This window comes from Gracilinanus agilis, chromosome 4 (genome assembly GCF_016433145.1).
Source record: "Gracilinanus agilis isolate LMUSP501 chromosome 4, AgileGrace, whole genome shotgun sequence".
Lineage (NCBI taxonomy): Eukaryota > Metazoa > Chordata > Mammalia > Didelphimorphia > Didelphidae > Gracilinanus > Gracilinanus agilis.
In genome coordinates this window covers 362,665,934-362,680,954 of record NC_058133.1, presented here as the reverse complement: position 1 = coordinate 362,680,954, position 15,021 = coordinate 362,665,934, and the positions used below count along the sequence as shown (strand labels likewise).

Below are 15,021 nucleotides of genomic sequence, written 5' to 3'. Positions count from 1 at the left end.
CACACACACACACACACACACACACACACACACACACACACACACACACAGAGCTATTGTGTATAAGATTGCCCTAGACTCCCCTCAAGTCAGGAAAGATCCCTCCACTGGCTCTGGCTCTTTCTGCCTACAAGTAACAGCCTCTTCTCTTCCCCTTCCCTGCCCCCTTGTGGCAGTCCTTGCTGCCTTGGAGGGATTTGACGTCCAGCACTCTGCCCGTTGCCCACATAGCCACGCAGGCAGGCAGGCAGCGTGTGGATTAAGGTACATATTACTCAACTACTTTTGGGAAAATGGATGCCAGCCAACCTCAGATGCAGCAAAAAACCAGTTGATTTTTTTTGCATGCTGATGCTTGTTGGTGGGGAATTTCCAGTGGAAAGAAGGAAAAAGGCAGCTAAGTGAGCATTCCTATATCAGGTTTCTCAAAAAAGCATTAAGTACTTTACCTACCTTTCTCCTTAAAGCAAAGGTTTCTTTACCTGAAGCCTGTGAACTTTAAAAAATAAATTTGATTGCTGTATTTCAGCTTAATCACTTCCATTTGTAGTCCTCTGTGTTTTTGTTTTAGGCATTTGGTAGTATTATTCTGAGAAGGGGTCCAGACTGTCAATAGAGTCTGTTGACACAAAAACATTTAAAACTCCTACTTACAGTCTCCTCAAAGATCTCCCAGAAACAATTGTTCCTTTATCTTTTGACGTGTAAAAACAATGCAGGAATTAGGAATAAGATAATAAGGCTATACAACAAGCTAGGATGCTGTAACATAGTAAATTAATTGTATGTAATTTTTTATTAAATTGCCCTGTTTGATTTGAGTGCTCTTAGAAAGCTATACATTGTATAAAATATTATTTCATTATTTTAGATTATTAAAAATAGCATTTGTGGGGATTGCCAGAAGGAAAAAAAAAAAGCTGGGCATCAGGATCTTACCTCACTATTATAACATTATTTCTTTGGGGAAAATCTGATCTAAAATCTATGTCTTTTTTTTAAAACCTTTGCCCTTCTGACTTAGAATTGATACTGAGTATTAAGGGCTAGGCATTTGGGGTTAAGAGACTTGCCCAGGGTCACACAGCTAGGATATGTCCGAGGCCAGAACCTCCAGACTTCAGGCCTGGTGCTCTATTTACCTAGCTGCCCCTAAACCTGCTTTACCATATACCCTGAGATCATGTTAGGTTTTTTTGGCTACACTGTTGTCTCACTTCATTTAAAGTTTGCAAGAACGAAAAATCTCTTTCAAAGCAATTGACATGTAGCCATGCCTACCTCTACCCCACACTTCTCACACACTTGAAAATTTGACATTTTTGGAGCCCAAACCATCTCCAGACCTGGCACTCTGCCCTCTGTGCCGCCTGGCTGCCTGTATCATTTGAACTTAGAGCATTAACCGCACAATAAAGATTATGTCCTCACTAGATTCATGGCACATCATAGGTGCAGTGAGGTTGGCTCTCTTGCTTTTCTTTGCACATCAGCATAATGCATCTACACAACTACAGTAACGGCAAAGATCTCCCCCGAAGTTTTAGTTCAATTTTCCCTTCATGGATGAAGCTTGTTTTGGTGAACATCTAGGCAGTGCTTTAAGATATTTAGTGATATTTCCCAAAAGCGTCTTGGGGTCTCTGTTTTGCTCTGCACTGCCCCACAACATAAGTGCTGAAATTTTAAGAGTTTTGTACCTTCCATGGAAGCATTCCCAAACCTTTTCTGTGACCCAGCATCCTAAATCTTTCATCAAAGAGCACAAATCTACCTTCAGTTCATAGTTCTTTGAGCTGGAGCTGCCAGTACCTTCACTATAAATCCTATTCTCTTTAACCACCATGTCTTCATTTTGTATTTATTTTGCCTTTCCTTATATATGGACAAGAGATCATGTCTCCCCCAATAGAATGCAAGCATCTTGAGAGGAAGGATTGCTTCATTTTTAGCCTCTGCATCTCTAGTGCCTAGTACAATATCTGGTACATAATTAGTCCTTAATAAATGTGTTGATTGATGGAGCTTTCATCAGTGTCGGTAGAAATAGGGCAACGTGACTTAAGTTTGCTGCCTTCATTTCAGGAGATGTTGGAATTTGGGGAGGATGAAGGGGAACAAGCATTTTATTAAGTATCTACTGTGTAACAAGAATTATGTTAAATACGTTACAAATATCTCATCTGAGGCAGAGCAGTCAAGAGAAATTAGGCTGTAAAGCCAGAACTAGCTTTTACTTACTTTAAATTTCTTGAGCATAGTATCCAAGTTGTTTTTTCATCTCTAGTACCTTATCATGGTGCCTGGCAGATAATAGGTTTTTTGTTGTTGTTTTTTTTTTTTAACCCTTACCTTTGGTCTTGGAATCAATATTGATTCAAGTTTTCAGTTGATTCCAGTTGAATCCATTATTGATTCCATGGCAGAAGGTAAGGGTTAAAAAAGTCAACAGATAACATCAATACTTGATTCCAAGATGGAAGAATGGTAAGTACTAGGCAATTGGGGCTATTTGTGATTTGTCAGAAGCCAGATTTGAACCCAAGATTTTCCGTCTCCAAGCATGGTGTTTTTCTTTTCATTGAGCCACCTAGCTGCCTTCCACAGTGAAGTATCCTACACATATATTATATTTTGAATGAATAAATAATTAGTAAATAGTCTTCTAATTCTTTTAACTACTTTAGATACATGAATATAAATTATATTACAGAATAATGTACTAACTTCTCTTTCTCCTTTTTTTCTTTTTTTGATTCTGACTTCTGTCTTACAGAGAAGGAGACTGGTGGGAAGCCCGTTCCCTGACTACAGGAGAGACTGGTTACATTCCCAGCAATTATGTGGCTCCAGTTGACTCTATCCAGGCAGAAGAGTATGTCTTTGTTCTTAATTTGTTTGTTTTTATTTTAACCACTCATTTCAAAGAATTACTAACACAGTGCTAAGGTAGAGGGTGGAGAGCTCTGTTTGTTCTTAGCTTTTGCTTCACTGTTCATTAAGTGGCAGTGATCCTACCAAGGAGTAGTAAGTATAGGGTTAGTTATAAGTTCAGATTAAGGATAATCAGTCTTAGGACAAGTTCCTAAGACCAAGAAACTACTCTTGTATCTCCCCACTGTGCTAAAGTGGTCCTAATGACTCCGTGGCTACCTCTCCTTGTAAAGAGCTAGTGGGTCACAGAGGGAAAGATTCCCTTAGATGGCAGTCGAATTTTAATCTGCGTAGCCTTTGGGCTCATTTCAGTTTTTACTGATTCCATTCTGGGACAAGGAATAGCATTGATTTGCCAAACATGGAAACTTGGTTCTGTCACCTGATATTGAAAGCAATTGACCAGCCAGAAGAACGATAATCTGGCCCCAGTGGAAGGAAAGTCATGAAAAGTCAGTCCTCATCCTCATGTCAATATTCTGGTATTCACTTCATCATGAATAAAGGTTCATCTCGTTGTTCTGACTAAATCCCCAATTGGACCATTCTGCTGCCTTTAATTCCCCTTATTTTTCACTAAAGATCTGTTTTGTTTCCTGCTTTTAAATGTTCAGTGACCCTGAGCTCTATTTCCCTTGTGACTAGATTTCAACACTAGTGAATGAAAAAAATTACATTTATGTTTCCAGGCAGATTTGAAAACCATTTCGTGATCCTACTAGATAAAAGGTGCCCCTGAAATGTCAGATTATAGTTTCTAACTTCAAATAAGGTTATGCTCTGAGAAGGGGTTTTCTTCAAGACTTTTGGCTTTTAAAAGTGGTAGAAGGAGGAACATTGGCTAACCTGGAAATAAAAGAAAGCATTGTTAGCCATTGGGTTGTGATATGACATTAATTATAGATGCTTTGAAGAAAACATTCTAGTGAGCTTTTCTGAGTTCTGTTAAAGCTTACTTACAACACGAATGCAAGCCCAGAGGACCATGTTTCTCAAACAATTGACCCAACAATCCTCTAAATTCTTTTGTTTCTTTGAACTAGAGATGTAGTTTCAGTACTTTGTGAACTCAAGAGTCATTGCAGTTAAGAGGCAAAAAAGGAATCTCTTCTCTTTCTCCTATCTTTGATAAAGTGTTTTCTTCCTTAAGAAAATCTGACAATGATCAGAATGCACATATGATGGATTGGAACTTCATTACGCTAGGATCTAGAATGAAGTGGTGGAAACTATATTAGCAGAAGTTAATCATGATGAGAAAAGGCAAGTGAGCCCCATATGGAAAAACAGCTGGATGGCCTGAGTGGTACAGTTAGTGATCAGGAGATATTAAAAGCTCTTTAGTATGTTTGTTAGATCACCTGAGGATTGGCTATGCTAACCATAGACAAGAATCCCATAGGATAAAAAGATATATAGGAATCTTAATACACATTAAAGGAGAAAAGATGCTGGATCAATGAAATGATGATATCAGATAAATAACAAGCATAAAAATATCAAATATAGAACCTGGACTTTATCATGTTTAAATATTTTTAAAATTTTTCCTATAGGTAGACCATTTATTGAATATTCTAGGATTCTTCTTTGCATTTTTCCATAACCTGGTATAATACTCAGAACCTAATAAATAAATGTTACCCCTGTCCCTTTTCCTTATGTAAATTGACTGACTTTTGATAGGACTTGACAGAACAAGGAAAAAAAATTTTAATAGTATAACAAAGGTAATTGAGTTACTTTAATATGACATTCCTTTAAAATATAATCCTAAGGAATGTTTATCAAAAGGGGATATCAAAAATTCTTTTTTGATTAAAAAATAAGCCTACAAAAAATGAAGGCACAAATAAAAGAGCCCATTTATCCCAGAGTGTTCTTGTAGCTGCATCCAAGAGGAACTTAACACCCCCCCTGATATTCACTGTAAGCCTTTGTTTCACTAAATATTTAACACCTACTGTGTGAGAAGGGATGCGTAAAAATAAGCATTAAAGGTCAGCAGTAATTTTGAACTCACTATAGCCTCTACATTATTTTGTGTGAGCAAGGAGACTCCTAAAAATATATCAATTTATTTCTAGTTTGACTGTCCTCTGAGTTGAAATTTTTTTTTACCTGAATAATGATCTTTGCATACACCTAGACCAATCTTGTTTTTTTGTTGTTCTGTCTTGTTTTTCCCGTGGAATCGCAATTATGTTCATGGATCAAATGCCAGGGAACTGGGATCATAGATTTAGAACTAGAAGGAACTTCAGAAGCCATCTAGCCCAAAGTTTCATTTTATTTATGACAAAATCAAGCCTCAAGGTAGTAAGTATCAGAGGCAGGATTTAACTTAAGGCCCTCTGAGCCCAGAACCAGTACAGTTTCCTTTCCTTTCCTTTTTTTTTTTTTTAAACCCTTACCTTCTGTCTTAGAATCATTTCCAAAGCAGAATAGCAGTTAGAGCTAGGCAATTGGGGCTAAGTGCCCAGGGTCACACAGCTAGGAAGTATCTGAGGCCATATTTGAACCCAGGACCTCCCATCTCCAGGTGTGGTGCTCTATCCACTGTGCTACCTGCTTCCCCACAACTTAATTTTCACAAGGCAGAGGATCCTTGCATCTGTATAGGCAGATAGGAATTTTAATATAAGCTTGGTTCCCTACCATCTTTCAAGAGGAGGAAAATTTTACTACCATTCAAGTCTGCTGATTTTTAAAGAATGACTTCATGGAAGAGGTCATGTAGAGTAGCGTGTCTCAAGCAACTCCCTAGGTCATAAATGGAATTTACTTCAGGGGGTTCTCCCTACTGAGAGATCTCCTAAAGAATTCATAGATTCTGCAATTTGCCTTGATTAAAAATCCTGGGAAAGAACTATAAAACCACTGTGGAAAATTAAAGCTAACAGTGAAGCTGTGTAGGGGGCAGGGAACAGATGAAGAAAGACTGAAAAAGAACAGGCACGATTGTCAAATAAACAAAGACTTGAATGACACTAAAAACACCAGGAGAGACCCACCAGAAGGGGATTTATATTCAGAGACTCATCAACTTTCTTCCACTCATCAGAGTCAAGAGAGTGGATTCTGATTCTGATGTGTAAATGAGTGATTAAATATTTCCTTTCCTTGTTCCTGTTTGCCTTTCCAAAAGGTGGTACTTTGGGAAACTTGGCCGCAAAGATGCAGAAAGACAACTCTTGTCCTTTGGAAATCCACGAGGTACCTTTCTTATCCGAGAGAGTGAAACCACCAAAGGTATGATGACCAGGGAAAGTAGTTACTTTGTCGTTATTTGGTTTCTTTTGGGGAGAGGGGAAAGAGATTTATTGGATGGATGGATGGATGGATGGATGGATGGATGGATGGATAGTTAGATGGATGGATGGATAGATAGATAGATAGATAGATAGATAGATAGATAGATAGATAGATTGATTGATTGATTTTTTACAAGCTCACTTTCTATTCAATAAGAATGAAGAAGAAATTCTGTTAATTTCATCACAAAAAGTCATTTCTATTGGACTACATTATAGTGGGGCAGATATCATCCTTCCACCAAACCACTTACCCAGGGCAGGGATATTAGAGCATTGACTCTTTGAGGGCAGGAACTCTTTTTGCTTTTTTCTTTGTTATCTTCAGTTCTTTAGATAGTGCCTGGCTTGTATTAAAGATTTAACCCACATATATTAATTAATCGTTATGTAGCTTTTCTATTCCAAAGAATATAGAATCTTGGAATTTCTAGGCCTTGCTAGGTTTCTCCTCCCTTCAGAAATCCTTGGTCTTTCAGTGAAAAATCATACAGTTTTATTGGAAGAAGGAGAATTGGGCTCCTACTGGCTATATGATTCTTCTCCCTCACACCCTTTTCCTTATTAATCCATAACTCATTAGCACCCTTAAGGAAAGATGGACAGGGGCAGCTAAGCTAGGTGGCTCAGTGGATCAAGAATTAGGTCTGAAGTTTAGAGGTCCTAGGTTCAAATCTGGCTTCAGATACTTCCTAGCTATGTGGCTGAGCAAGTCCCTTAACCTAACCATTACTGATCCTCTATCTTGGAACCAACACTTAGTATCAATTATAAAACTGAAAGTGTGTTTTAAAAAAACAACTATGTCCCCAGCACCATGCTAAACTCTTGTACAAATAGAATAGAAAATACGAATACATATAGAAAAGTAAGAAAAGCCTTTTGGCAGTGTTTTACATTAGAAAGAATATTAGAGAGGAAACACAGAAGAAAAGCAACTGCTTGAACACATGGGTTGAGGCGGACATGATTGGGGATGTAGACTCAAAACTACCACACCAATGCAACTATCAACAATTTGGAAATAAGTCTTGATCGATGACACATGTTAAAACCAGGGGAAATGCGCATCAGCTAAGGGGAGGGGGGAGGAGTTTGGGGGGTGAAGGGGAAAGTAAGAACATGAATCATGTAACCATGATAATTTTTCTAAAAAATAAAAAATATTAAAAAAAAGAAAGAAAGAATATTAGATTTGGAGTCAGAGAACAAGGGTTCAAATTCTGCCTCCACAACTTATTCCCTTGGGCCAATCATTTCATTTCTCTTGTCCTCAGTTTCCTCAACTATAAAAAAGTGTCAGGAATGAACTAATGGACCTCAAAGGCCTTTTCCTTCTCTTCTATGTAAGAAGACTGGGCAGTATCCAACTCATTATATTTCCTCCTGCCTTAGGGAAGGAAAAGCAATGGTAGAATGAATGACTAAATGAACAAATAAAGGAATTTTTAATAATCACATATAAAGCTTTATATGCCAAGCACTGTACTAAGAGCTGATGATACAAAAGCAAAAATAGCCCTTATTCCCAAGGAGGCTATATTCCACCTGAGGGAGACAATACACAGAGGGCATTAGTGGCCAGGTAGGGGCACTTTGGTGCCCAGAGTTACAGGGATGGTAAGTCATGACAAAGAGGAATAGATTAACACATCTTTGCAACAGTATTAGAGGAGATGATTTGATCATGGTTCCAGAACTAGAGCAGGGAGGAATGTCTAAACTCTGTAGCTAGCAAGACTGGTTAGAACACCAGGGAGGAGAGAATTAAGCATATTTCAAGCAGATTTAGAGCCTGCCTGAAATAGCAGAATGTCTGGAATGTAGTAAGTACTTAATAAATGTTTATTCCATTACATATTTTATATGTATATGCATAATGCAAAATATGTGAATTTATGTATAACAATGTTTATATGGTACTTTAAGGCTTACAAAAACACTGTGTTATCTCTTTTGATTTATCTCATTATATATATATATATACACATTTGTATGTATATATACACATATGTGCCTATAACTATATTGTGTGCATATACATGCATACAGGTATCCTGTATACATTCCAAATGTAAGACATTCTATATATGATATAATTTATGTGTTCATGTGTGTATGTCTTATCCCCTTCTAAGTTTTGGGAAGGCAGCAAATGTTTCTTATCTATAATAAGAGCTGAGCAAAGTTCTCTGTGCACATAGAAGGTGCCCCTGTATATATTTATGTGTTCATACATATTCACATATAATACATACATCAAAAATATGTGACACAGTGTTATATAAGTACACTAGAGAGGTATAAAACAAAGTGATCAGAATGTGAATTAGGTGGGATTTTTGCTTTGGAAAGGGTTGAGGGTAGCAATGAATGAAAGGTGGATAGAAGATGGGATAAGAGACAGAACAGAAAGGTGGGAGTAGAAAGAAAAAGGAAGAAGGGAAAGATAGAAAAATAGGGTTAGATGTACCAGCAGCAATGCAATGACCCAAGACAATTCTGAGGGATTTATGGTAAAGATGCTACCCACATTCAGAGGAAGGACTGCAGGAGAGGAAACATAGAAGAAAAACAACTGCTTGAACACATGGGTTGAGGCGGACATGATTGGGGATGTAAACTTGAAACTACCACACCAATACAACTATCAATAATATGGAAATAAGTCTTGATTGATGACACATGTTAAAACCAGTGGAAATGCACATTGACTGGCTATTGGAGGTTGGGTATGGGTGAAGGAGGGGTGAAAGGGAAAGTAAAAACACGAATCATGTAACCATGGAAAAGGAAATTTTTTCTAAAAAATAAAATATTTTTAAATAGAAAGAAAAATAGGGTTAGAGATGGAAGAAAAAAGATAAAAAGAGATTTAGAGATGGAAAAATAGAAGATAAAGAGGATTAGAGAGAGAACAGAAATATAGGGTTAGAGAGAATGATAGAGATAAAGATAAGATTAGAGAGAATAAAAAGACAGGATCTGAGATAGAAATAAAGAAGAGAAATAAAGTTAAAGATAAAAGAGAGAGAGAGATAAAGAGGGTTAGGGATAGAGAAAGATAGTGTTAGAGGCAGAATTGAAAGAAAATAAAGAGGGTTAGAGATTGAACAGAAAGATTGGGTTAGAGAGGAAAAGACAAAGATAGATAAATAGGATTAGAGATAGACTAGAAAGCAGATAAAGAGGGTTAAAGATAGAACAGAAAGATAGAGTTAAAGAGAAAGATGGGATTAGAGATAGAATAGAAAGACAGGATCACAGATAGAAATAAAGAAGAGAAATAAGTTAAAGATAAAAAGAGAGATAAAGAGGTTTAGAGATAGAAAAAGATAGTGTTAGAGATATACTAGAAGAAAATAAAGAGGGTTAGAGATAGAACAGAAAGGTGGTTAGAGAGAAAGATAGGATTTGAGATAAAATAGTAAGATAGGATCAGAGAAAGAAATAAAGAAGAGAGAAGATTAGAGATAAAAAAATAGCAAATGATGCAGAAAGATAGATAAATAGGGCTAGAGATATACTAGAAGATAAAGAGGGTTAGAGATAGAACAAAAAGGGTTAGAAAGAGAGATAGAAAAGGGATCAGAGATAGAAATAAAGAAGAGAAAGAAGGTTAGAGATAAAAGATAGAGAGATAAAAAGGATTAGAGATAGAAGAGAAAGTTAGTGTTAGACATAGAATAGAAAGAATTGGAAATAAAAGGGTAGAAAATGTGCATGTGTGTACTCTTCTGTGTCTTTGCCTGATGATCAAAATAAATCAGATGAGTTTTAAAAATTAAGTCCCCAAAGTAACAACAGCTACTTGATAGTGTACATGTTTTATAGGTGCCTATTCACTTTCTATTCGTGACTGGGATGATATGAAAGGAGACCATGTCAAACATTACAAGATCCGAAAACTTGACAATGGTGGCTACTATATTACAACAAGAGCCCAGTTTGAAACTCTTCAGCAGCTTGTCCAGCATTACTCAGGTAATTATTCATTGCTACTTGGCTCCCAAGTAATAGTGAGGGAGGGAAAAGTTTCAAGCAATGATACATACACATATACTACTAATAATAATTATTATTGTTGTTGTTGTTATTGTTATTATTATTATTATTGAAAACCTCAAATTTGTATCATGCTTTTAAATTTTGAAACCTATTTTCTTCACAACAACCCTGTGCAGTAGGTCATACGAATATTATTAGACCCATTTTCACAGGAAAAACTGGAAGTACTGAGAGTCTGTGATTTTGCTCCAACCATAAATCACACAGTTAAGTAAGTGTCTGAAGCAAGACTCAAACTTAGACCTTCTTACTCCAGCCATAGAGGTTCGTGCTCTCCATTGCAGCCCGTTGCTTCTATCCCTACAAAAATGTCAGGAGAAGATAGTATTTTGGTTTTCTTTTTTTTTTTGCCAGTCTACACGAGGATCTTCCATGGCTGGCTTAGCTAAGGCATGTTTTCTCCTAGCTAGTGGGTCTTCACAAATTTCTTATGACATTAGTTTGCATTTCATTATACAGGCTTCAGGAAATATTCAGAGTAGAGAACAATGGAAAGACTTTGGAGCTATTAGTTTTTGATCTTTGTCCTAAAATCTCCAAAGTGCTTTCTTTCCAAAAGCATCTCAGTTAACATTCTCATGAACCACAGACACAAAATGCTAAGGTCTCCTTGGCAGGCCATGTATACTGATGATGATTCCCATTCCAAGTTTGGAATTGTAGGCCTCGCTTTAAATAAAACATTTCTGCCATAATCACTGTGTGCCCAAATATCTTGTTCTTTTGACAAGACCTGTTTTCCTACCCATTGAGAGAAAAGTCTCCTATAGAGCTTTCTTATTTAAACGAACTTAAAGTCATTTTCATCATAATGGTGAAAATGATATCTGTTTAATTACTTTAAAATTATATGTCTTATCTCCAAAAGGGCTACTAATTTTAATGTATTTGGGCAACTTTTGGTTGTGGAGGAAATAACTTATACATGGCAGCATTCATTGGTTGTCTTTGCCCAGATAACACTGAGAAGTAAAGTCTCTTCAAATATAATATGTAATTACTTAACAACAAATAATTGGCTGACAATTTCCTTTGACCCATATGTATAATTTGAATTATTCTAAGGCCCTAAAATGTGTTGCTACCCCAAATTCATCCCTTCTTCAGTACACAAAACAGTAGTACCACATGCATACCTGTTGGTCTCAGGCCTTAACAATTGACTGAATAAATAAAACCATTCTGAGTGACATTGGTTTTAAAGTAAAATAACTGCTTGGATATAGTTAATCATTGTTAGCATAATTCTCCGTTTTGGCCTTAGCCTATAATTTGCTCTGTCATGCACCCTCAGCAATCATGGTCTTAAACCTGAGACTGGGTCTTCATTAGCAAAGAGGCTTTTGCCTCTCTTGGGGACCTGGCACCTCCTCCTTACCCTGGTCACCTTAGTATACATCATCCATGACATCATCAGGCTTAGAAAGTAGGGTTCAGACTCCCCCACTCTCACCCTTGTCTATCAAGTGACTTCTTCTACCCATGGGAAGTATTTTCTGATTACTTCAACCAATCCACATCTCTCTATTTTTATCACTGTTTTGGATTATTTCACAAATTGTGATATTCTTGGAGTATAAAAGGAGCCCTCTCACAAAGGTCAGGGTCTTTTGGTCTTGACCAGAAGTCTGGCTTTATTGTGAGACTGGCTATCTCCCAATAAACCCATTCCTTTGTGGCTTGGAGACTTAGTTTCCCTTATTTGCGTTCCTGTGGTTAGAAATTCCTCAACACTGGCCTCAGACACTTCCTAGCTTTGTGATCCTGGGCAAGTCAGTTAACCCTGTTTGCCTGGCTGTTTTAGAATTATTACAAAGAGAGAAAGTAAGGGTTTTAAGAGGAAAAATAAAATAAAGTTATATTGGTTGATGAGACCTATTTTTCCCCTGGGGTAGGGCAGAAAGTTTATTAGAGATGTCATTTCTTGATGAAGAGAAGCAGCGAGGCATAGAATATAAAAGCCGGCCTTGGAGGTAGGAAAGCCAGCTCTGGGAGCAAAGACAAGTTGCTCAAACTCTCAGCACCCTGAGGCAATTTTTAAACTATAAGTTTCAAGTGAGATGCTGATCTGCAGTTCGTGGAAGGGGTTTCATTACTAGAAAGCCCCTAAATCAATGAAATTACAGGTCTGAATACCCTCCCCACTTCTCTCTGTCTCCCCCCACCAACTACCCTATCCAAACGACACTTTTGCTTCAGGGAAATTTTAACAAGAATAATTTGGGGAAGATGGGGAGGAAAGAAAGAGAATAGATTATCTGAGTTTGAATAATAAACTTGAAATGCCCAGATGCTGTGTGGATTCATAAATGTTGAAATATATTTTTATTATAAGCAAATATCAGCTGCATAGTAGAGTCTCTAGTGTTTTGATTCTTTGAAAATATGTTGCAGAAGGTACCTTAACAGCATCATAAAGATGGAAAAGAAGATAATTTTATAAAAAGCAACAGAAATTTTTTCTATCTAAAAAAAGCCAACATGGGCTAGACTTGTTTTTCCATGGCCTCTTCTTCTTCCCCTTCCCCCCCTTTATCTTTCTCTCTTGTACATAAGCCTGACCTTATAGTATAGTTAAATAAATTAATTCCTCCCCAAATTTAAAAAAAAAAAAAAAAAAAAAAGCTATGTCTGGCTGTTCTCCATTTTCTGGATCTTTTAAAATATCCTTTTTACCAGCCTCTCTCACCCCTCTGGGTTACATTTGAATAAGTTCTAAACTCTTGTCAGCCAGGCTCTTAGCAAAAAATAGGATGTTTTTGTTTTTGTTGTTTTTTTTTTATTTTTATTTTCTTTTATTTCTTTTTATTTTATTTTTTCTGTTTACCTGTTTCCCTTTATTGCTGACATTCACTACAAAGTCCAAACTCAAGGTCATTTCCCATATTTACCATCTCATTATTATCATCATCAATTCTGACCTTAAACCTGTCTTTTTTTTTTTTTCCTTAAATCCTTACCTTCTGAAGGCAGAAGATCAAAAAGGGCTAGGCAGTTGGGGTTAAGTGACTTGCCCAGGGTCACAGCAAGGAAGAATCTGAGGCCAGATTTAAACCCAGGTCCTCCCAAATCCAGATCTGGCACACCATCTTACCTAGCTGTCCCTAAACCTGCCTTCCCATATATCCTAAGATCATGTTAGCTTTTTTGGCTAACACTGTTTGTTTCACTTAATTTGAAGTTGGCAAAGAATGAAAAATCTTTTTCAAACGAACTGATGTCTAGCCATGCTTGGCTCCCTCCCACTCCCCATATTGTACTTGAGAAACTGATTTTTTTGAACCCAAATGTAAACCTTTACATTTACCCCTATAATCTTACCAGAATTGGGCCACTGTTCTAGCCTCTATGGATCCAGCATATTGTTATTGGGATCTCTTTTACAACTTTATACCTTGTGTAATTTGAGAGAGCTCCCCATTTTGCCTTCATCAATGTGTCTGACAAAATAAATAAATAAATGAATATATGTGTGTATATATATATATATATGTATTTCTGAAATAGCACAGATCCTTGGGGCAGCTTTGGCAGTGGGCTCAAATTCAGACAGAAATGATGCCTACAGCCGCCTAACACCTTTGAAAATCACAAATGAACATTATCTATCTCGTACTGTATTTTTATTCACTTTGTTAAACATTTCCCAATTATACTTTAATTTGGTTCCTGAGTCTGGCTGGCGTTTGACGTCCCTGCTCTACAGACCTCCTTCCTAGTTGGTGTCAATGACTTCTATATAGCATAAAAGCCAATAAAAAGCACATCCCAAAATGTCTTTTACCTCAGACTAGAACCTCCACCTGCTTTTTTACTGGTGAAAGGGAAAAAAATTTTTTTTTCACGTTTAAATAAAATTTTATTGTATTTAAAAACGTAAAAGCTTCTCTCAGCCCACTGGGCCGGATTTGGCCCTCAGCCATACTTTGCTGAGCTCTATTCTAAGTAAGCTTTGCTTTTAACTTTCTTTTTCACTGTGTTCACTTTCTGTTTTCACACTCTCCTACTTGTCTGAGTTTTCTTTCTCTCACTTTTTCATTCCTCTCCAGTCTAGTGTTTCTCTGTCCTAGGCCACTCTCTGATTTTATAACACAGAGCCTGGCACATAGGAAGCGCTTAGCAAACATTTCTCCACTTGCCTTCCATATGTGTCTGACCTAAAGCAAAATAACAGACGGTAGAGACCCAGGCAGCAGCGGTATATACTCTGCTCTTGAATTCTGTAGGGTTTTGTCTGAATCCCAAAAGAATGACTGGAGAAGTCTGACCTTCCTTCCCCTGCCCCAGGTGCAGTCTTTCATGCCCCGAGCTTAGAACAATCTGCTGTTCGGTAAAGCCTTAAGCTCTGACGCCAGGCTTGTGGTTATAAATATATTCATTCAGCATACACAGGACCCCCATCTTCCAAGCAGAGTCCGAATCATTGAGGGGGGCAGGGAGGGAGAAAGAGAGAGGAAAATAGCCATGGAAATCAAAGGTGCCATCTGCCCGCTTACGGCCTCCACTAAAAATGTGAAAGATGGGTTTTCAAGGTTCCAAGAAAATATCTAAATCAACATCTGGGATTAAAACCTTCCATCTTACCTAGATAGTGCAGAAACTCAGATTCAAAGTAATTTGTGCCACCCTTTAAGGATGGATGAAGGGGAGGGAAAAAAAACTCATCACAAATTTAAATTTTTTTTCTCTGCTTTTTCTCAAAAAA

At 37.2% G+C, this 15,021-nt stretch overlaps 1 protein-coding gene across 1 annotated transcript in view; it reads left to right on the top strand.

Moving 5' to 3' along the window:
* FYN (FYN proto-oncogene, Src family tyrosine kinase) overlaps positions 1–15,021 on the top strand; it is a 100,544-nt gene that overhangs the window by 28,271 nt on the left and 57,252 nt on the right. Inside the window, exons 5-7 of the mRNA XM_044675413.1 lie at positions 2,777–2,875; positions 6,083–6,186; positions 10,083–10,261. Coding sequence (XP_044531348.1) covers positions 2,777–2,875; positions 6,083–6,186; positions 10,083–10,261 — 382 coding nt within the window. The remainder of the gene's footprint in view (positions 1–2,776; positions 2,876–6,082; positions 6,187–10,082; positions 10,262–15,021) is intronic.